This window comes from Microcaecilia unicolor, chromosome 3 (genome assembly GCF_901765095.1).
Source record: "Microcaecilia unicolor chromosome 3, aMicUni1.1, whole genome shotgun sequence".
Taxonomy (NCBI): Eukaryota; Metazoa; Chordata; class Amphibia; order Gymnophiona; family Siphonopidae; genus Microcaecilia; species Microcaecilia unicolor.
This window is the reverse complement of record NC_044033.1, coordinates 464,085,391-464,109,043: the sequence shown is the minus strand read 5'-3', so window position 1 is coordinate 464,109,043 and position 23,653 is coordinate 464,085,391. Positions and strand designations below refer to the sequence as shown.

The 23,653-nt window shown below is 42.7% G+C and overlaps 1 protein-coding gene across 2 annotated transcripts in view; it reads right to left on the bottom strand.

Annotated features, from left to right (window-relative positions):
• The window catches only part of PRIM2 (DNA primase subunit 2), a 470,633-nt gene that overhangs the window by 437,996 nt on the left and 8,984 nt on the right, over window positions 1-23,653 (bottom strand). For both annotated transcript variants that reach the window (XM_030198993.1, XM_030198994.1), the window contains exons 2-3: window positions 22,894-23,063; window positions 18,594-18,697 (exon numbers count right to left, since the gene is read on the bottom strand). In XM_030198993.1, the coding sequence (XP_030054853.1) occupies window positions 18,594-18,697; window positions 22,894-23,044 (255 nt within the window). In that variant the 5' untranslated portion in view covers window positions 23,045-23,063. The remainder of the gene's footprint in view (window positions 1-18,593; window positions 18,698-22,893; window positions 23,064-23,653) is intronic.

Below are 23,653 nucleotides of genomic sequence, written 5' to 3'. Positions count from 1 at the left end.
TAAAACTTCAGTATAAGTCACCAGAAACCGCAGTGTTAGTGTGTGCCGAAACACGGCCCATGTTGGGTTTCTGTCAGCCTCTTACATGTTCAATTATGAAGAATAAACCAACTTTTGATTGGTTATCTTGGTGCTCGTGATTGGCTTCTTCCACTCTTGTGTTGTCTTCAGAATATCAAAATACCAGTCACAGACCAGACTTTCATTTACAGGAGCCCTTCCACACCTAGGAATTTAAAGATTATATTTTAGCCCCAAAGCATTGGGTCAATTATTGCAGTTTGTAACAACACTCGGTTAACTTGCTGCCTGTGATCACATGGAAACTTAACTAATGATGGACTTTATAAACACAATTAAAGAATCTGTGTGTCAACTGGCTCCTTCTAAACATACCTGTGAAGAAATTATTATTAGCAGCCCTGCATAGGCCCTCAGTATATGACCTCAGATATGGACATGGAAGAGGATTTCTTTCTGCTTTGCATATGTCAGATTGAGGATAGATTTCATCATGCTCTCATGACTACAGAAACTGAATCACTTATTCCTGCACTTATGTTTATGCCAAAGCACTTGAAATAAAAAACTTGAGAGCTTCATAAGTAACATAGTAACATAGTAGATGACGGCAGAAAAAGACCTGCACGGTCCATCCAGTCTGCCCAACAAGATAACTCATATGTGCTACTTTTTGTGTATACCCTACTTTGATTTGTGACAAAGGAAAAGAGTTTCTGAAACTTCTAAGGCAATCTTACCTACAGTACAATTATGCACTGTCTGATAACTGTCATTCCTTGAATCCTGCCAGAGCAGTGGGATTGCCCTGCTCCCAGCAGGTAGAGAAAGAGTGAATCTGCCCACCTTTTCTATATATGATGGTGCAGCAGGGGAGACCATCAATATAGCACAGCTTCCCTTTCTAAAACTTAAACCTTCATCCTTAATACCACTCATAAGTCCACTTTCTACAGAGGGATCTTTGTTGAGCAACTCCTTCTACTGGACAGCTTTTTTTTTTTAATTTAAATAAAAAACAAAGCCCAACATCTCCACCCAGCTGGCATGCAAACCCTGTACTGATCAAGTCTGTTTCTTGATATACCACATACTACATTCACATCTATGTGGTTTACATGACATACAGGTAAAAACACATTGCTGCTACGTCTACAAGAAGAAAAATAGTTCTGGCAGAAGTTCAAGAAAAACAATGGAAGGTATCACTGTACTTTGTTTGCCAGGCCAGTGAGACATATAATAGCATTTACTGTGTAGGATACAGCATCTCTGTTAGGTCCTACAGGACTGCCCACTCCAAGCTTACTTGCTGCTTGGCTCAGAGTTGCAAACTATGACTAAGGGAAAATGTGAAGGGTTTTCATCATTGCTGCCCTACAAATTTGTTCCAGGGAAGCCGGCTTGCATTAACCACAGGAAGCCAACTATGGTTTTGCAGAATGTGCCTTTAGAAACTTAGTCATCAAACACCCCTGCAAAGCATAAGCAGCGAGGGTCACTTTTCTGATACATATGTCTATGGAAGACTTAAATGCTTCTTCTTCTCGTTTCTGAAGCCCACCAGCAAGCATAAAGAGTCTGTCCTCTGGAAGGTAAAATTATGTCTTACCTGATCATTTTCTTTCCTTTAATGCAGCAGATGAATCCAAGAACTAGTGGGTTAAGTCCGCCTACCAGCAGGTGGAGATAGAGATAAACAAACTAAAGGCAGTGATGCCAGACGGCCAGGTCCTTCCTCAGTTAGTATGTCATTCGTAAGCATTTGCCAAGGCCAAAAATATGAAACCAACAACAACTAGAAACCATCCTCACTATGAAAAACAGAGAACCAAGAACTTCGAAAAATGAAAAAAACAGCTGAACTAGGGAAAGATCCTGGATTCATCTGCTGCGTTAAAGGAAAGAAAATTATCAGGTAAAACATACTTTTACCTTCCTTGTCACTTGCAGGAGATGAATCCAGGAACAAGTGGGATGTACCAAAGCATTCCTTAAGTAGGGTGGGAAGCCGACGCTCCCCGCGCCAACACTCCCGCCCCAAAACTCACATCCTCCCAAGCAGACACGTCTAGCCTGTAATGCTTCGTAAAAGTATGACAGGACGCCCAAGTAGCCGCCTGACAAATCTCTTCCAGACATAAGGCCGATGCCTCCGCTCAAGAAGCTGCCTGTGCCCGAGTAGAATGTGCCTTCAGGGCCACTGGAGACGCCCGCCCTTGTAGCAGATATGCCGCTCCAATGGCTTCCCTAATCCAGCGAGCAATGGAAGCCTTAGAAGCCGCCTCACCTCTTTTCGATCCCGACAAGAGCACAAAGAGATGATCCGAGCGTCGAAACGCGTTAGAGATCTGCAAGTACCGAAACAAGGCTCTCCGCACGTCCAGGAAACGTAGCGAGGCAAAGTCCCCCGGATAATTCTCTCTTCGAAAAGACAGAAGATAAACCGCCTGATTAACATGGAAAGCCAAAACCACTTTAGGTAGAAACGACGGCACTGTCCGAATAGACACCCCTGCTTCAGAAAACTGCAAAATAAACTCTGGCGAAAACCCCTCTCCCGCAACGGAGGAGGTCACAGCCATGGCACCTGCACCACCGCCCACAGTGCCTTCGCCCCCCCCCCCCGACTCCCCTACCAGCGGAGAAGAAGCTTTGCCCAAAACCGCTACCGGAGCCAGCTCCGTGACCGATCGCAAAATGGTGTGAGAATCGCCAGGATCTGGGCGGGAAAGCACGCTCTCGGGGGGGGGGGGCACCGCTCCGTCGAGTCCCGCAAAATCAGCGCACCCAACGCTGCAAAGGCCTGCCGCCGAACGCTGTTTCCTGCATCGGGAACAGCGTTTTACCGCCTCCACTGCCATCGCCCGCCCCCAAACAGGAACCCAGCAGGACTTACCCCGAACCGGGAAAGGGCGGTTCGACTCCACTTCGAGGCAGGCTCAGACAAGCAAGCAACAGAAAACAGGACTCGGACAGCAGTAACACAAACCTGCTCTCAGCAAAAACACACTTCCCTGTGCTTCTCTCTCTTAAAAAAAAAAAAAGAGAACCATAGAATTTGTTTACTACTACTACTACTACTACTTAACATTTCTAGAGCGCTACTAGGGTTAGTGAGGAGGCAGAAACAAACAGGGAAGGAAAGGAACAACAAAAGCCTGTTCAGAGGGAATTTGAGGTGCAGTGGGGACCCAGCAACTGCATATGCTGCCAAAGGGGACACCACCAGTCCGCCACCCCCGGCTCAAACTGGCCACCGGCCCAGGAGCACCCTCAGAAGCCTTGGGCCCAGGAGCACCCTCAGAAGCCTTGGGCCCAGGAGCTGGAGAAAAAAAACGTCCACCACCTGCTGAGATAGAGACATACTGACTGAGGAAGGAGTTGGCTGTCTGGCATCACTGCCTTTAGTTTATCTCTATCTCCACCTGTGTTGGTAGGTGGACTTAACCCACTAGCTCCTGGATTCATCTGCTGCAAGTGACAGGTACTTATGTATCACTTTCCCCCATATCTAGATAATGCAGGGACCCTTCCTTCCCCTTTACCTAAAGAAGTCACGAAGGCTGGCAACTCAATGGCCTGATTAACATGTAAACAGAGACCTGCCCCCATCACAGAGCTTTATTTAAGCTAATACAGAATACTACATAAGAATCAACAGTAAGGGGCCTTTCAACTTCAATGCATTATGTTTTTGACTTAATGGACTATAATGCAGAATTTTAATGCACAGAACGCCCAAAGCTAAGAAGAATTGCTCCCACGGTATTGTTTTTGGGGTGTTTTTGTTTTGGTTGTTTTTCTTAAATACAGGTCATGCGTTAACATACAGATTAATGCATGGTTCCTGTTCCCAATTAATGCAGAAGTACTTATGGTCTCCAAAATAGGAGGTGCTAAATGGTCATGTGTTAACGGTGCATTAAAAGGGAATAACGAGAAGACTGCAGAACTGATCATAAAATACAGGAAGGGGTGTATGAAATAAGTGCATTACTAAGAAAGGAGAAATTAGTTCTTACCTGCTAATTTTCATTCCTTTCATCCCAGCAGATCAATCCAGAACTTCTGGGTTATGCCAATCTACCAGCAGATGGAGACGGAGGACTCAAAATTGAACTGTGCCATAAGAAGCAGTATACTGAGAGGAAGTGATGTCATGCTACTAAATGGTGGTGTAAAATCGGAGCTCCTGACCAGCAGCCAAAGAATAGCTATTTTATGATATATCTCTCCACAAATTGCTAACTGCAGGCACAGCACACAGGAGGAAAGAACTGCCCAAATCGGGTAATGTCGGTATCAAAGACTAAGGCGCTGAATCTAACTGCGTTTTCATATCAGCAGAAAGGAAGGAGCGGGGCAATGCAGGCGGAGGAAGATGGCGCCCGCAAGGCAAGCGCAGGGCAGCAGCCATGTGGTGACATTGTGAAAGCAGGAGTGGAGGTAGACCCAGAAGTCTGGGGACAATTATGCACTTGGTTTCAAGAGATAAAAAACGATCTTAAAGAAGTGCGACAGGATTTTGCTCAGCTGAGCGTGGACATCCGAGGAGAAATCTCGGAGTTGAGCAACCACGTGGCAGAGGTTGAAAATAGTGTGGAAGAACAAGTGGAAGCTATAACGGCACTGGAGCAACAACTGTACGATCGAAAGATAGAAAAGGGGTACCTCTTGGATAAAATTGAAGGCCTGGAAAATAGGAGCAGGCGGTCCAATATTAGAATTCGTGGGCTACCCGAGACCCCTGAATTTATTAACTGTGAAGAGGTGGTCCAGTCAATTGCAGCCCATTTGCTGTCAACAGAGGGCAACCCTTACAATAAATCAATAATCTGATTAGAGCGAACCCATCGGGCCTTGGGAACGAGGAAATCTAATCAACCCAAGGATATCGTGGCATGCTTCACGGAGTTTAAAGTTAAGGAAGCAGTGATGCGAAGAGCGAGAGCAGCGACCCCACTTGTGTGGGATAGCTGCCCCATTGAAATTTATCAGGATTTGTCAGCAACAACTTTGAAACGGCGAAGTGAGTTGCGGCCGTTAACATCACAGCTGAGGGAGGAGGGTATACCTTACAAGTGGCAGCATTCCTTTGCGCTAACCTTCAATCACGACGGCAAGCAGCGTAAAGTGGTATCGCTAGAGGATGCCCAGGAATATATAAGACAAACAGAGGCTGTGGAAATGAACCATCAACAAGAGCAAGCAGGACAGTCGCGAATTAATAAGCCAAAGTGGCAGAGGGTATCCCATGGTCGGGGCCACCTGAGGAGGCAGTTATCTGGAAAGCAGTTGGCATCCCAAGCTGGAAAGTGAGAGGACTAGTAAAAGGGCCTAAGGGGGCTCCAGGATCGGATGTGTGCAAGCGGTCAAATGGCTTACAGAAGTGCTCCACGGTGGGAGAAGAACTGGAATGGCTGTTGGACGAGTGGGGACTTCACTTCTCTCTTCAACAGACATGTCTCAAGTTGGTAATGGGGCATGTCTTGAATGGATATGGGGGGGGGGGGGGGGGGGAAAGGGGAAATTACTAAAGTATCTGGTGGTGGCTGACTAGGTTAAAGTTACGAGAATGGGTGTATAGAGAATGTTTTATTTATTTATTTGTTACACTTATACCCCGCGCTTTCCCACTCATAGCAGGTTCAGTGCGGCTTACATAGTGGTAGGTTACAAAGTGTGGTAGAGAGAACGTACATTATAGTGCATGTGGAATGAACAGGGGAAGGGGTAGTATTGGCGGGGGACAGAGTGGAATTAACAGGAGATGGGGTATGAGGTAGATGTGGGATAGGTAGGGTGAGGATAAGGACATTAATAGAGGACGAGATCTAAGATAATATGGGTTGTTGTCTGATCTGTTGTTGTGTGGGAGGGCCCCTAGGCTAAGTCGGGTCATTTGGGTAAGCTTGTTTGAAAAGGTGGGTTTTCAGTAGTTTCCGGAAGGGTAGATAGTTGTTGATCGCTCGGATACATCTTGGTAGGGCATTACTACTACTACTACTATTTAGCATTTATATAGCGCTACAAAGCATACCATGCCTTGCCGGTTATCTCTAGGGAAGACATATACTGTATTCCTGATGTGCCCTCAACCAGGGACAACGTCCAAGATTGCTGCCATTGACCCAAGGGCCTACATATAATCTCAAACTCAAGGATTGAGAAGGCACAAGAGACAATGAAATCCAAGACTGAAGTTTGGAGATTTTGGAAGATGGAAGGAAAACCTTCCCGACCAGGGTGTTTGGACTCCCAAGTATTTGAGACACTGAGGGAGTCAAATGATTTTTTTGTTAGATTGACCAACAAGCCTAAAAACTGGAGAAAAGACAGAACCTTAGAAGTAGCTTCCAAACTGACTTCTCCCCTGCCTCAGCAGTTGGAGATCGCAAAACCAGATCCGATGCTCGTCCTTCAGTGCTTGCCTCCAGTGCACCTGGCCAATGGTACCAGGCTTGCCTCACCAAGCTGTGCAAGTTGCAAGTGTGGGATTCCTGCAGTAAACGGTGGCTGTAAGGCAACAAAGGTCAGCTTTTCATCCACTGGTGCGCCCCACTGAGGCCTTCGTTCTTGTAATAGCGCTCACTGGTTAGCGCAGGAAAGCCCACTCTCCACCCACTGACCTGCCCCCTGAAAAATAAAAATTAGTGTACGCATATTTGGCAGTTACTATAGGACGCCCAAGTGTGTTCTGCAGTACATCATTTTAAACCACATTAGGCGTGCATTAGCACCTAATGCAGCTTAGTAAAAGGGCCCTTATGTTTGGTATGTTGTCTGTAACAGAAACAAAGATGTTTAAATCATGACTGTATTGTTTTTTATGGTTGTATTATTTTTTAGGGTAGTCATTTATAATATTCTGTATAGTGGAGTTTGGGGAGAGGGCAGAATAATTGTGATTGTTAAGAAAATATGATAAGGAACAGAAAATATGTTCAGATCTATTTTCTGCTTACTCAGTTTTGCCTTTGTTATCCAATAAAAATAATTCAACAATAAGATGCATATAGGGTGTAATTTTAATAAAGGATTTTTCAGATGTAGGAGGATTTTTTTTTTTTGATAGTACACATAAAAGTCCTTTTGGATTTTGTTCACACCTTTTTCAGTAGTAGCTCAAGGTGAGTTACTCTAGGGGTTACATTCCTAGGTGTACATGCAGTGACAAAACAATGTCTATTTTTAGGTGACCAGTGTGTGGGCATGTTTTGGGACAGACCATGGGCAGAACTGCAATTTATGCAAGTTTTTTTTATAAAATATTCTAACATTTACACCTGTTCCCAAGCAGGTATAATGTCCATGGCTTCGATCTAGCCACACTTCACTTGGTTTGCTCCTATTTTATTTATTTATTAGGATTTATTTACCGCTTTTTTGAAGGAAATCACTCAAGGCAGTGTACAATAAGAATAGATCAAACATGAGCAACAGGCAACTACAGAAGTAAAAACATTCAAATAGATCCAAGATGGCGACGGTTAGAGCTGCTTAGCCGGACGCGCTCCGATAGTGCCCCAGCCTACCTTGGTGAAAGCGTCTCACCCGTCTATGATGGGGAAGAGGAGAGGAAGAGTTCGGGAGGCTCCCCAAGTCCCGGGCGGAACGCCCCAGCTTCACCAACCGACGCTGCAGCATTTCGGAGTTTCCTTCGGTCCTGCCTCGGCGTCTACTCCCTCTGCCGGAGCTGGCGCGTTGACGCCAGACGGCAGTGCAGACGGGGTTTCCCTCAGCCCCGCCGAACGTGCGGCACCCCCACAACCCGGAATAGAAACTTTGAGTGCTAGCCCTGACGCCATGATCCCAGGTGGAATGCATGGAGAACGGGGAGGGAGCCGGCCTGAGAGGACAACTGGACCCGATGAGCAGCGAGGAGCGGGAATGTCAGCAGCTTGCGTTTTGTTTAAAAATGTGAGTACCCTGGAGCAGGTTTCAAAGGCTCCTCTTCCGGATTTTTCAGTGGGAATTGTAGCAAAACCTGCCGTAGTGACATTAGAGTCACTGTGGGACCTAACTTCTGCGACCCAATCTGCTCTACAATCTTTAATCTTGAAAAATATGGAAACAATTAAAGTTCTTTCAGAGACTGTGTTAGATCAAATACAGACTTTTGAACTCCAAGCCTCCGAGGCTAAGAAATTGTCTGAGAAAATGGAGAGACTGGACTTGGTGGAACAAGCTTTAATTAAAGACAAGAATTCTACCCTAAGACGCCTGGAGTATTTAGAAAACCACTCTAAGAGACTTACTTTGCGGTTTATAAATTTTCCTAGATCTCCTTTAGTTGTGCCAATTCAAATGGTTAGAAAATACTTAATGGAAATTCTGGGAATGTTAGAGAGTTCATTGCCACCTATAACACGAGCTTATTATATTCAAACAGATGTGAAAACATCAAACGAATTACCTGTACAAGGTGCAATGAATCTCACTACATTCCTAGAATCTTCTCTTGAGGTTATAACTCAGAGGACCACTTTATTGGTCACATTTGCATTGGAAATTGATAGAGACGCAGTGCTCAAACTTTCCCTGAGACACCTGGATTCTCTGTTTATGGGTTCAAAAGTTAGAGTTTTTCCTGACTTGTCCAGGGAAACTCAGAAGAGACGTAGGATGTTTTTATTATTACGATCAAGGGTGATAGCACTCGGTGCAGATTTCCTTCTGAGATATCCCTGTATATGCAGAATAAAATTCCAATTTAAACAATATCAATTTTTTGACCCAAACCAGTTGGAGGATTTCCTAAAGAGCAGAGAAGATGTCAATGTACAAGTTTAGTCACATATGTAACACTGTATGACAGATTGGAGTTACCCAATCAGGAATTAAGCAGCTCGTTTTGTTTATTATTAGTGAAATTTGCTAAATTAAGCATAAAGACCTTTTTCCTTTTTCTTGGATCATTTTTTCCTATCTTTGTGGACGATAGGTAACATATTATTGAGTTTTTTTAATGTATTATTTCTTTGTTGTAAGATTTTGTTTTAGTGTATTATCACTCATAAATGTATATGATTGTTAAAAATTAATAAAAGAGAAGTAAAAAAAAAAAAAAAAAAAAAAACATTCAAATAACAATAAAAGGTATGGCATAGCATACTACTCACAATGTCAACACAACACGCAATAGAACATTTTAATTGATAATAAAGGGTAAAGCAAAGATGGAATATATAGATAGGCTAGAGAGAAAGAAGAGTCAGAAAGCAAAGTAACCAATTCAAAGAAGGCTGCACATGAGGTCAGAGATGGTTTAATATTATCTCAGCTAGGGTAGGAATAAACATGTCCTGCTGCAGTATGTGCAGCCAGTGTCATTCCTTGTGTGTGTGAGTGAGACTAACAAGTTAGTTACTTCTTCCATTAAAGGCCTGGTTGAAGAGCCAAGCTTTCACCTGCTTCCTTTAGTAGAGATAGTCTTGTGTGAAGTGAAGCCTTTCAGGCAGTGCATTCCAGAGCGTGGGGGCTGCTCCAGAAAAGGCTCGCTCTCAGGGATCTGTGCTGGGACCATTGCTTTTTAACATTTTCATAAATGACCTGGAGGTGGGGGTAACTAGTGAGGTTACCAAATTTGCTGATGACACAAACTTGTTTAAGGTCATCAAATCGCAGGAAGATTGTGAAAAGTTGCAAGAAGATATTGCGAGACTAGGAGACTGGTCGTCTAAATGGCAGATTGACGTTCAAAGTGAGCAAGTGCAAAGTGATGCATGTGGGAAAGAGGAACCCGAACTATAGCTACGTCATGCAAGGCTCAGCGTTAGGAGTCACGGAACAAGAAAGGGACCTGGGAGTCATCATTGATGATACGTTGAAATCTTCTGCTCAGTGTGCTGCTGCGGCTAAGAAAGCAAATAGAATGTTAGGTATTATTAGGAAAGGGATGGAAAACAAAATAAGGATGTTATAATGCCACTGTATCGGTCCATGGTGCGGCTGCATCTAGAGTATTGTGTTCAATTCTGGTCGCCATACCTCAAAAAAGATATAGTGGAATTGGAAAAGGTGCAGAGAAGGGCGACAAAGATGATTAAGGGGATGGGACGACTTTCCTATGAGGGAAAGCTAAAGCGGCTGGGGCTCTTCAGCTTGGAGAAAAGGCGGCTGAGGGGTGATATGATAGAGGTATATAAAATAATGAGTGGAGTGGAAAAGTTGGATATGGAGCGTCTGTTTACGATCTCCAATAATACTAGGACAAGGGGGCATGCGATGAAGCTGGAGTGCAGTAAGTTTAAAAGAAATAAGAGAAAATCTTTCTTTACTCAGCGCATAATTTGACTCTGGAATTCGTTGCCAGAGACTGTGGTTAAGGCGGTTAGCTTAGCAGAGTTTAAGAAAGGTTTGGACGGCTTCCTGAAGGAAAAGACCATAGAATGTTATTAAAGGAACGTAGGGAAAAATCCACTATTCCTGGGACAAGCAGAACAAAATGCTTTGCTTCGTGGATCTTGTCGGGTGATTGTGACCTGGATTGGCCACTGTCAGAGACAGGGTGCTGGGCTAGATAGACCTTTGGTCTGTCCCACTGTGGTGATGCTTATGTCTTATGTCTTATGGAATCACATTGTGCAACATCTTTTGGAGAGGATATCGTTAGTGATAGTCCTTGAGAGGAACTTAGTGTCTTTGGTGGTGTGTAGAGGATCATCCTATTCTTCAGGTACTCAGGGCCATTTCCTTTGAGGGCCCTGAAGATCATAGAATTTTAAATTTAGCCCTTTATTGTACTGGTAGCCAATGAAGTTTTTACAAAAATGATGTGATATGGTCACGTCGCTTGCAACCTTCTACAAGTCTTGCTGCTGCATTTTGAATCAACTGGAGCTGGTGTAGGCCTTTGTAGTCAGACTATTGTATAGTATAGTGCATTGCAGTAATCCAGTCTTGATGTTATCATGGCATGCACAACTGGGATAAGTTGTGCTGCTGCGGCTCGGAAAGCGAATAGAATGTTGGGTATTATTAGGAAAGGTATGGAAAACAGGTGTGAGGATGTTATAATGCCGTTATATCGCTCCATTGTGCGACTGCACCTTGAGTATTGTGTTCAATTCTGGTCGCCGCATCTCAAGAAAGATATAGTGGAATTGGAAAAGGTGCAGCGATGGGCGACTAAAATGATAGCGGGGATGGGACGACTTCCCTATGAAGAAAGACTAAGGAGGCTAGGGCTTTTCAGCTTGGAGAAGAGACAGCTGAGGGGAGACATGATAGAGGTATATAAAATAATGAGTGGAGTGAAACAGGTGGATGTGAAGCGTCTGTTCACGCTTTCCAAAAATACTAGGACTAGGGGGCATGCGATGAAACTACAGAGTAGTAAATTTAAAACAAATTGGAGAAAGTTTTTCTTCACCCAACGTGTAATTAAACTCTGGAATTCGTTGCCGGAGAACGTGGTGGAGGCGGTTAGCTTGGCAGAGTTTAAAAAGGGGTTAGACGGTTTCCTAAAGGACAAGTCCATAAACCGCTACTAAATGGACTTGGGAAAAATCCATAATTCTAGGAATAACATGTATAGAATGTTTGTACGTTTGGGAAGCTTGCCAGGTGCCCTTGGGCTTGATTGGCCGCTGTCATGGACAGGATGCTGGGCTCAATGGACCCTTGGTCTTTTCCCAGTGTGGCATTACTTATGTACTTATGTAAGATTTACCTTCTCGATGTAAGGAGAGAGGCAGCGTAGCTGTCACAAATAGTAGAAGCAACTCTTGGGGAATCAGAGTGTTGAATCTAACTATATTTCAAGGTTCTTGACTTGTGATTCAAGGGGGAGTTTGTACTTCCCAAAAGGGATTTTGATGTCAGGTATGTATCCACTTGTGTCAGGGACCCAGAGCTCAGTTTTACCTGGGTTTTATTTTATTTTATGAAGACACATAGGTACCTATGCATATTTATAGAATAGGTACTTTTTCTTATCATTTCTTTCAACAACTTTACAAGCAATAACACTTGTACAGAAAAGAGAAATTAATATATAGGAAATTAAATTAAAAACTTTATCAAAAGAAATATTAATTATTATTAATTCTCATAAGTCCTCATCTGGGATCCCAAGGTGGCCTCAAAATGGAGATTTTGTAAATAATAATAGAGAAAACCTCTTTAAACAATATTACACAACTGGACATGTAACGGATTTATTTCAAATTGTATGAGCTTCTAAGTGTCTTTAGATCCATCTTGTCTTGCTGAAATAAATGTTGACAACTGAGAGGAGTCATAGAAGACAAATCTCTGTGACCGGTAACCGACCAAGCACTTACACGGATACTTAAGGAAAAATGTGCCTCCTACTTGAAGTGTCTGCTGTCGTAATTGAAGAAATTGCTGACGTCTTTTTTGTGTCTCTCTCGACACATCAAGAAAAATTCTGACTTTTAATCCTTTAAACAAATTATCTTTCTTTTGAAAAAAAGAGTCTCAAGATCCAAATTTTATCGTGTGGCAATGCTACCGTGGCCACCAAAGTGGCTGTTGATAATTGTTCCAAATCTGTAGTCTCTAATAGAGCAGAAACATCTATTGGTTGATTATCTTGAAGCAATCTCTTATTATCTCCTTTAGTGGGGATTTATTTCAAATTGTATGAGCTTCTAAGTGTCTTTAGATCCATCTTGTCTTGCTGAAATAAATGTTGACAACTGAGAGGAGTCATAGAAGACAAATCTCTGTGACCGGTAACTGACCAAGCACTTACACGGATACTTAAGGAAAAATGTGCCTCCTACTTGAAGTGTCTGCTGTCGTAATTGAAGAAATTGCTGACGTCTTTTCTGTGTCTCTCTCGACACATCAAGAAAAATTCTGACTTTTAATCCTTTAAACAAATTATCTTTCTTTTGAAAAAAAGAGTCTCAAGATCCAAATTTTATCGTATGGCAATGCTACCGTGGCCACCAAAGTGGCTGTTGATAATTGTTCCAAATCTGTAGTCTCTAATAGAGCAGAAACATCTATTGGTTGATTATCTTGAAGCAATCTCTTATTATCTCCTTTAGTGGGGAGCTAATAAACTTATTCAAAAGGGGGTAATATTTTCCTCCCCAATCTCTAAGACCTCTTTAAGATAATTTTTTAACATTTCTCGAGGTGAAATTAACTTTTGAACGGGGAAAATTAATAAAGCGCAAGTTTTTACTTCTTGAGTAATTTTCAAAGTTTTCAGATTTTCTTCTCAAATTTACCAGATCTTTAAGCATAATATTTTGAGTCTGAATTGTAACTTGTAGGTCTTTTTCTTGCTTTTTCACTTGTTTATCCATAGTTTCCAATACATTCTCGGTTTCTCTTGTTTCTTTTCAAATTAGTTATTTCTTCTGAAATTACTTTAACTTGAGGACAAATAGTCTTTGCAAAGTCCGCAATTAAATTCCATAAACTATCTAAAGTCACTTCTCTCGGTTTAGCAAAGGAAAAATAGATTTGTTTAGTCGGTACCTCAGGTTGAGTTGCAACTTTATCCTCCTCTCGTTCCACCAGCAAAACTTCCCCCAACGATGTTCTTTCAGATGTCCCCGGAGAGATTAATATTCCCTCCACTTCACCCTCCACATCCTTCTGAACCTCTCTGCTTCGAACTTCCAGATTCTCCGAGCTCGAAATCGCCGCAATGGGAGAGCTAGCGCCTAGAGGCTGTGGGGGCGGAGCTCGAGTGTCGGGGCTAAGAGAAACTTCCAGCCTATAGCTCCTCTCCGACTCTCCCTTTGTATCGGATGGAGCAAGCAGGCCGCCTTCCGACATCGATATTTCCGTGGCCCATTGTAAAAAAGGTAATATAGTTTCCAGGCGACGCTGGGGGGTAGCTCAGCGGCCCGGCCTCTTCATTTAGGCATTATTTTATCACGGTAGAGAGACGGGCTCAAACACGTCCATACCCTGCGGCGGCCATCTTGGAACCCCGAATAGGTAACTACTTGACATTCTCACACAGGTGGCCCGTTATAAAATCACCCTCAAAGACCACTGCTTTAATTAAAAAGCAATTTTCCGTTTTAAACCTCTGCTCTTTTGCCTTCATTTGTCTGACTGTAGAATGTGCAGAAACCTCTGGTTCACATTTATGCTGAACCTAGGATTCCCTTTTTTGCCCGATCACAAAATATATGATAGGCATTACTTATTTGTAAAAAGTCTCAATCTCATTACATAGCCAAAACTGCTAGGAACTGTTTAGTTGTACCCAATTCACATTCTGCATTTTCAATTGCAAAAGCCAGTTTTCATCTATTACTTCATCATACGTGAAATGGAGCATTCATCCAGATCAGATTCCTCAAAGGTGCTTAGGTTTCCACTGTCATTTTCCAAAAATGACTTCCTTATTCCATGTTACAATCAATTTCAAGAACAGAGGTAACAACTATAGTCAGCCTTTGCGTTATTAATTACGAGGGCAAGGAGTTCTGGCTTAAGTGTTAGACAATTCCTGTCTCTTCCATTACGTAGCCTTAGAAAAGTCTGGAAATATAAGGATAGTCAATCCTAAAAGCTTCTCCTGTGTATGCCTGAAGTATTACATATTTCATGACTTTTCTAAGGCTATACAATGGAGCATACATGAATTTTTGGTACGTAAGCCAGAATTCCTTGCGCCCTGGGCCAGTTTTTTATTAAAATTTCCTTAAGTACATAAGAATCACCATGCTGGGACAGACCAAGGGTCCATCGAGCCCAGCATGGAGATTCTAAGATGTGTTTTGTTTCCTACAAAATTTTCAGTCTTTGATTCAAGGCCCTTCTTAACATACAATGCTACCCCTCCACCAACTCGATCCACCCTATCACTACGATATAATTTGTACCCTGGTATGACAGTGTAGGTTTCTTACCCTCTCAGTCGCTCCTCTAAGTTTTTTTTTATCGTTCTCCTCATTTTGTCATAGCTTCCTTTTTTAAAGTTAAACACTAACATATTTGACTTCCTATGTTTACCTTTTTGAAAGCAAATTTCAAAGGCAATCATGTTATGATCACTGCTGTCAAGTAGCCACTGGACCGTTACCTCCCATACCAGATCATGCGCTCCACAAATTACTAAGTCTAGAATTTTTCCTTCTCTCGTCGGCTCCTGTAGCAGCTGCTCCATAAAGCTGTCTTTTATTTCATCAAGGAAGTTTACCTCCCTAGCGTGCCCTGATGTTACATTAACTCAGTCTATATGGGGGTAATTAAAATCACCCATTATTATTGCGTTGCCTATTTTATTTGCCTCACTAATTTCCTTTAACATGACTGCGTCCGTCTGCTCATCCTGGTCGAGCGGTCGGTAGTACATCCCCTATAACCGTCCTTTTCCCCTTAACACTTGGAATCTTGATCCACAATGATTCCAAGAGATCTTTCGTTTCCTGCAGAATTTCCAATCCATTTGACCAAGGCTCTCGTTAACATACAGTGCTACTCCTCCCCCAATCCGGTCCACCCTATCACTATGATATCATTTGTACCCCGGTATTACAGTGTCCCACTGGTTATCCTCCTTCCACCAGGTCTCAGAGATGCCTATTATGTCTAATTCTTCATTCAGTACAATATATTCCAATTCTCCCATCTTATGTCTAAGGCTCATAGCATTTGCATATAGGCACTTCAAGCTAGGCTTGTTATTCCTTATTACAGCGTGTTGTTTACTTGTCAGTACTAATTTGCTATTTTTTGCCTGGTTTTTATTATTTTTATTTATGGACATTGAATCTACTACAGTCTCTTTTTCATACTTACTATCAATAAACCCTGTCTTCCCTGTCTGGGCGATATCCTTGAAAGATACCTTATTCCGAACCATACGCTCCTGGGCGACTGTCGGCCTTCCCCCCATTCCTAGTTTAAAAGCTGCTCTCTTTTTTAAATGTTGATGCCAGAAGCCCGGTCCCATCGCGGTTAAGGTGGAGCCCATCCTTTCTGAATAGGTTTCCTTTTCCCCAGAATGTCGCCCAGTTCCTAACAAATCTAAAACCCTCATCCTTGCACCATTGTCTCATCCACGCATTAAGACTCCGGAGCTCTGCCTGTCTCTTAGGCCCTGCGCGTGGAACGGGAAGTATTTCAGAAAATTCCACCCTAGAGGATCTGGATTTGAGCTTTCTTCCTAGAAGCCTAAATTTGGCTTCCAGAACCTCTCTCCCACATTTTCCTACGTCATTGGTACCCACATGTATCAAAACAGCCGGCTCCTCCCCAGCACTAAAATCACGTCTAGATGACGCGTGAGGTCCGCCACCTTCACACCAGGCAAGCAAGTCACCAGGCGATCCTCCCATCCACCAGCCACCCAGCTATCTATATGCCTAATGATTGAATCACCAACCACAACAGCTGTTGTATGCTTTTCTTCCCTGGCAGTACCTGTAGACATATCCCTGGTGCGGGAGGATAGTCCATTCCCAGGTATGCAGGCCCAGGCTACAGGAGTACTTACTACTTCACTTTCTGGGATACCTCCATCCTCCAAGGCAACAAACAGGCTACCTGACTGGAGGTGGGACCTCTCCACAACAGGCAGCCATCAGGCATTGGCTGTCGGCTCTGCAGCTGCTCCTCTCACCTCTCACGTTGCTGCGCTCCTCTGGGGTCCTGCTCCAGGGGCAGTGACGTGAGAGGCGAGAGGAGCAGCTGCAGAGCCGACAGCCAATGCCTAATGGCTGCCTGCAGTGCCGAGCTTGCTTTTTTAAAAACATTTCTGGTGGTTTAATTAGCTCTTTTTGTTCTTGTAGCGGCCGCTGCTGCTCAAAAGGAGAAGCAGCAGTAGCCGGAAATGGGAGCTGGCGCCGCGTTTTTCGCGGGAGACTTGGCAGGTCTGTGTTGGGTGGGCGGGCCTGGATGGAAAGAACGGGATAGAGAGAGAGACACTGGATGGAAGAATCAAGAGAGAAAGAGGGAAAACAGAGGGAAGGATGGGGAGAGAAAGGGGGAGATGGATGAATGGATGCAGAGAGAAAGAGGAGAGACTGGAAGGATGTGGAGAGAAGGGACACTGAACAGAAAAGGATAGAGAGACACTGGATAGAAGGAGGGGGAGAGAGACATTAGATGGAAGGACCAGGAGAGAGGGTAGATGGGTGGAAGGATGGGGAGAGAAAGAGGGAAGGCGCTGGATGGAAGGGTAGGGAGAAAGAGGAGACACTGGATGGAAGGATGCAGAAAGAAAGAGGGGAGACACTGGAAGGATGGGGAGAGAAAGAGGGGAGACACTGGAAGGATGGGGAGAGAAAGAGAAGAGCTGCTGGATGGAAAAGGGGAGTAGAGAAAGGGGCATGGGGAGAACAAGGGTGAGAAAAAGATGAAAAGCCATAGGTAGATGATGGAAAAAGAAGGAAATTAAACCCTGCCTCCCCCTCGGCAGCTCCACCCCCTCCCAGTTCAGCAGTACCCCCCCCCCCCCCAAAGGGGTGAGGGGGTCCTGAGACCAGACAGGGGGAGGGGGTCCTGAGCAGAGAGGGAGGGGGAAGGGGGACCTGAGACCAGAGGGGGGGGAGGTATCTGTGTGTGTGTGTGTGTGTGTGTGTGTGTGACACTCTCTCTCTCACACAGTCAGTGTCTCTCTCTCACACTGTCTCTCACACACTCTATGTCTCACACTGTATCACATTCACTCTCTATGTGTCACACAGTCACTCTCAAACACTCTCTCAATTTCATACACTCGGTCTCACAGAGATTCTGTGTATCGCACACATACTCGCACACTCTGTCTCACACACACTCTCTCTCACACACACACTGTATCTGTGTGAAACACACTCTCTCACACTCAGTGGCTCACATACGCACTCGCACACACTCTCATTCTCACACACACACACACACTTTCTCTCTCTCACAGACATACTCGCACCCACACTCACTCTCTCTCTGTCACACACACACACACTCGCAATCACTCTCTCTCACACACTCTCTCACACACATACTCGCACCCACACTCACTCTCTCTGTCACACACACACACACTCGCAATCACTCTCTCTCACACACTCTCTCACACACATACTCGCACCCACACTCACTCTCTCTCTGTCACACACACACACACTCGCAATCACTCTCTCTCTCACACACACTCTCTCACACATATACACTCCGAGGAAAACCTTGCTAGCGCCCGTTTCATTTGTGTCAGAAATGGGCCTTTTTTACTAGTTTTCTAATATTAGCCAACTTCAGGAGTTCAAGACTTAGGGAGGGTGGTAAGGATCTCTGATTACTTTCTCAGGACTAGTTTTGCTACATGAGGCCAGCTGTAGGTCTATTATTGAGGTTCTCTAACCAGAAATCACTTTCAAAGAAGAGACAAAAGAAAAAGCATATAATTAACCATTAACCAAAAGCAGCAAATAGGTCATTCAAGAAAGAAAGATTGAGGAAACACCATATTAGAATTCTAATGTGATAAAAGAAAAAAAAAAAGAAGAAAAATAGCCTTAAATCTGAACTGTTCTCCAATGGAATACCTGAGAATAACTTAAATTTCATCTACTCCTTGTGGCTAGAACAGAGGTATAACTGTAGGGAGAGATCTGAACCCCCCCTACTGCCTATACACTTACCCTGTATGAAAATTTCAGCTTTCGCAGTTCAGCTTCCAACTTTTCTTTGTACTTCTCTGAGCCTTTCACGTAACTCACACCAAGATTCTCTATCATTTTCAGAACTGAGAAAGTGAGAGAATACAATACAAATCAGGATGTACAGCTCAGCTACTATACGAGAACCTGCTCTGGAAATAACCTCGAGTGATTCAAGATCAGCTAATTGCTGAACTGGCTGCTTACTTTCCTCAGATCATATTGTTAATCCCAGATTTAAATGAACATCCACAGTGAATCAGAATCAAGAAGTTAGCAAAACAGTAGTAGCTGCAGACTACACAACAGATTGTAAAATGAAGTCCCATTAGAAAAACAGGGGGGGGGGGGGGGAGGAAGTCAAGTATGCAGGTTTGGAAAATAGCAAGTTCTTATGCTTGAATTCCTTTTTTATGCAGAGCATACGCCGAAAGCCCGCCTGGCGCCACATCCTTCTGAACCGTGGCTATCTCAGCGACATATCGCTATCTCTCCTCTCTCCCTTTCCTCCCTCAGTTGTTTCTCTCTCCCTCTTATTACTTTGAATACTGTATTTTGTACTATTGTTTTGCTTAATAGACTATTGTACGCCACATTGAGCCTGCCTGCTGGCGGGAATATTGTGGGATACAAATGCCATAAATAAATAAATACATAAATATGCTTTCTGATTGAAGTAGGTTGGCCAAAACTAATAACACAAATTTCTTTTTTTTTTTCAAGTCCCTCTTTGCCTTCCTTATCAGCACTTTGCATTTTACTTGACATTCCTTATGCTGTTTCTTATTATTTTCAGTCTGTTCCTCCCATTTTCTGAAGGATTTTCTTTTAACCCTAATAGCTTCCTTCACCTCACTTTTTAACCATGCCAGCTGTTTGGTCTTTCTTCCTCCTTTTTTAACACACAGCATATATTTGGAATGGGCTTCCAGGATGATGTTTTTGAACAGCATCCACACCTTTGACCTTCGCAGCTGCTCCTCTAAGCATATTTTCCCACCATTCTTCTTATTTTATCATAGTCTCCTTTTTGAAAGTTAAAAACTAATGAATTGGATTTTCTGTGTGTACTTACTCCAATGCCGATAATCAAGCAGCCTCAGCACCATTACCTCCTATACCAAATCATGCGCTCCACTAAGGACTAAGTTTAGATTTTTTCCTTCTCTTGCTGGCTCCTGTACCAGCTGCTCCATAAAGCAGTCCTTGATTTCGTCAAGGTATTTTACCTCCCTAGCATATCTTGATGTTACATTTACCCAGTCAGTATCGGGGTAATTGAAATCACCCATTATTATTCTGTTTCCCAGTTTGTTAGCCTCCCTAATTTCTGATAACATTTCTATGTCTGTCCATCCTGGCCAGGCGGACGGTAGTACACTCCTATCACTATCCTTTTCCCCTTTACACATGGAATTCACCTTTACACAAGGAATTTCAATCCATGGGGATTCCAAGATGTGTTTTGTTTCCTACAAAATTTTCAGTCTTTGATTCAAGGCCCTTCTTAACATACAATGCTACCCCTCCACCAACTCGATCCACCCTATCACTATGATATAATTTGTACCCTGGTATGACAGTGTCCTACTGGTTATCTTCCTTCCATCAGGTCTCAGAGATACCTACTATATCTAATTTTTCATTTAGTGCAATATATTTTAACTCTCATTTCTTAGGCTTCTTCAATTTGTATATATACATTTAAAGCTATGTTTGTTGTTCCTATTTACATTTTGCTCAGTAGTTGACAGTGTTAATTTGCTCAGTAGTTGACAGTGTTAATTTGCAATCTTTTTTCTGATTTTTTAAGAACACCTGGTTTACTATGGTCTCTTTTGCAACCTCGCTGTCGGGATACCCTATCTTCCCTGTTTTGGTGATATCTTTGAAAGATATCTTGTTTTGAACCATGCGTTTTTGAATGACTGTCAGCCTTCCTGCAGGCTCTAGTTTAAAAGCTGCTCTATCTTCTTTTTAAATGCCAATTCTAGCAGCCTTGTCCCACCCTGATTAAGGTGGAGCCCATCCTTCTGGAATAGGCTCCCTCTTCCCCAGAATGTTTCCCAGTTCCTTACAAATCTAAAACCCTCCTCCCTGTACTAACACCTCATCCATGCATTGAGATTGTGGAGCTCTGCCTGTCTCTTGGGCCCTGAGCATGGAACGAGTAGCAATTCGGAAAATGCTACCCTATAGATTCTGAATTTGAGCTTTCTACCTAAGAGCCTAAAGAACCTCTGTCCCACATTCCAGAACCTCTCTCACACATTTTCCTATGTCATTGGCACCCACATGTACCAAGACAGCTTGCTCCTCCCCAAATGTTTAAATGAGAAGGCAGATTGCTGTGGTTTTCACCAGAACTTTGTGTCCTTTTATGGAAGATCATGGGTGAAGTGGTAGAAAGTTGTAAGTGTACCATTTTGCATGGTGTCTGTCTTCACACTGAAGAGTTTCTCTCCTTTTTGGTTAATTCATATGTTAGATACACTAAAGTAGCAATAGTACAGGCACCAAGCTAAAGTCCTATTTTAGGAAATCCATGGTTTCAATATAGTTAACTGGGAACTGGTAAAACAGCTGGTAGGTGTTGCTTTCCTTGTCTTTCCTTCATCTTGTCACTAGGCGAATCTTGTTTCTTTAAAAGGCCTGAAGAGAAGGAGACTGAGGGTTAGCTAAGAGTTTTCTCTGCTTCCTTAATTATGGTTCATTAAATAGTGTGTATTTGTTTTATATCAAAAACAGGTCTTACTTATAACATGGGCCCTTTTTGTTTGTATACATGGTATAACATTTTTTTACTTGGCAGCAGTTTTACTTCTCCAGTTCACTCTTTCCCAGTTTGGCATAAGTGGGCACCCTTTTTTTCATTTGAATTTCACTATATATTATTAAGTGTGCTTAAGCAAAGGTAGTCTAGGGTTGATGAGTTGAATTGGTGGTTTAAAAACAAAAGGATATGCAGCTGTGATAGAATGAAAATATTTTGGAAGGCGGTGCATAAATATTTTGAAAGCATTACTGATCAAAGAATAATCCCATCTTGGAGAGGAGTACTTTTAAATATAAGGGCAGCTTATGGGATCTCCGATAGGAATTTGGAACTATTATTATGCAAAGCACATGCTGTGGGAAAGAAATGTATACTCAGGCACTGGATGCAGGAGGAATCGCCTTCCTTTTGGTATTGGAGGAATAAATTTCATGAGCTGATGTTACGGTAGGCCAGGGAAGCTCAGGATTCTCCAAAGGAAAGAAAGCAGTTTGTTTCTATTTGGAATAAATATTTGCAAAGTATTTCCCATAAAGCGAGAAGTGCAGTGTTAAATAAATTTTCTACACATTAAGAAGGAGAAGGAAGAGTCATGAGGGAGAGGGAGTCTCAGGGTATCTTTGGGGGTGGGGGGGGGAGTCTGGACAAGGAATACAATAGACAGAGAGGATAATGGTATATAGAGCTTTAAGAAGCACCAGTAAGGCAGTGAACCTTTACCAACATATTAAATATAGGAAAATGAAGAAGATGGCTATGACTAGACCATGAAAGGATTACGAATGAGCATGGAGTTTTTAAAAGATAGGGGGGGGAGGAGTGGGAGGGGAGGGGGGAATAATAGTAATAAGGGGTTCAATCACAGAATAATGTAAGGTGTTACTATTGGAATTATGGTTTGAGTTTAATGTAACATGCTGACTATTGTTTCTTTCAGTGCACATGGTAAAAGTGAAGGTAGGAAGGGGGGAGGGGGGATAAGACAGGGTACTGTTATAAAAAGAAAAACTGATGATAGCAACTTAAGATTAATGTACATAAGAACGATAGCTTTAAAATTTTTTATATATGTACTCTAATGGATGTGTTACCAGGTGGAATCATCAATAAAAATGTTGGCACATAAAAACAAAAGGATATGCAGCACTGGAAGAATAAGAATGGCTTCTATTTAGTCATGGTGATAAGGATGTACAAAGTGAATTAACAGCAACAACCATTTTGTCGAAGATGTGTTAAGTTTTTACATGCTGAAAGTAGCATTTTTAGATGCTGTTCCATCTAATTAGAACAGCCTGTTTAAGGCTAGTCTCAAGCTTTTACAGAATGACATGGGGACAAAGTTTGTCCCCATCGGCTCTGCCCCACCCCATCCCAGCAGGCTCTGCCCCCATCCAATGTCATTCTCTACTACACACATCATTTTGAATGCATGCACACTCATCACACAGCCCTGCACTTATGATACCAAGGGTTTAAATAAAGAAATGGACTTAAGACACTCACGTTTAAGCCTCTCTACAGCTAAGGTTTCAAACTCAGCTAGGGAAATATTTTCAGTTGGTGGCTGCTGGTAGAACTGCAAGCTGTAAGGATACAATTCCTCTTTCCTGCCTCCTGTCAGTTTTGTGTGCCGTTTCTTTCCCCTGAACTCCATTCTTCTTAAATCAGGTATTCTAGAGAAAGAGAGAGATTCACAAGTCATTATGCTTAGAAAGTGTTCATGCACAAATGAAGAGATATATCTAGTTTTCTTTATAGAAGACTATTTCAAAACATAAGTATTTAAAGGTTTCCTATGAAAAGAGAAAAGGTGTGCATCAACATCAGCTCTATACTAGAAAGGGAGCAGGAAATTAGTAAAAGGGCATTAAAAATGGGTTTAGGCCTATATATGGCACCATAAAAAAACAAAAAAAAGCACTAGTCTATAAACCACACTTAAAGTTAGGCTTAGCTTACAGAATAGCACTTACACCCAGGGAGTTGCATGTATATTTAGGTGCTTCTATTTGCACCAACAAAAACTTGGTACAAAAGCCCATACCTAAATTTACACGTAGAGCCCCCATATGCTATAATTATATGTGTAACTTAAAGACACACCCTCAATCTGCCTATGAACCTCCTATTTTCACGCCCCCACTTTTTGGGCCACACATAAAACTTTTTTTTTTCTGAAGTATTATGCTGTTTCAATCATTTCTTTTTAATCTATCTTTCTTAAATCAGCCAAATAACAACAACAGTCACAGAACTGGTATCA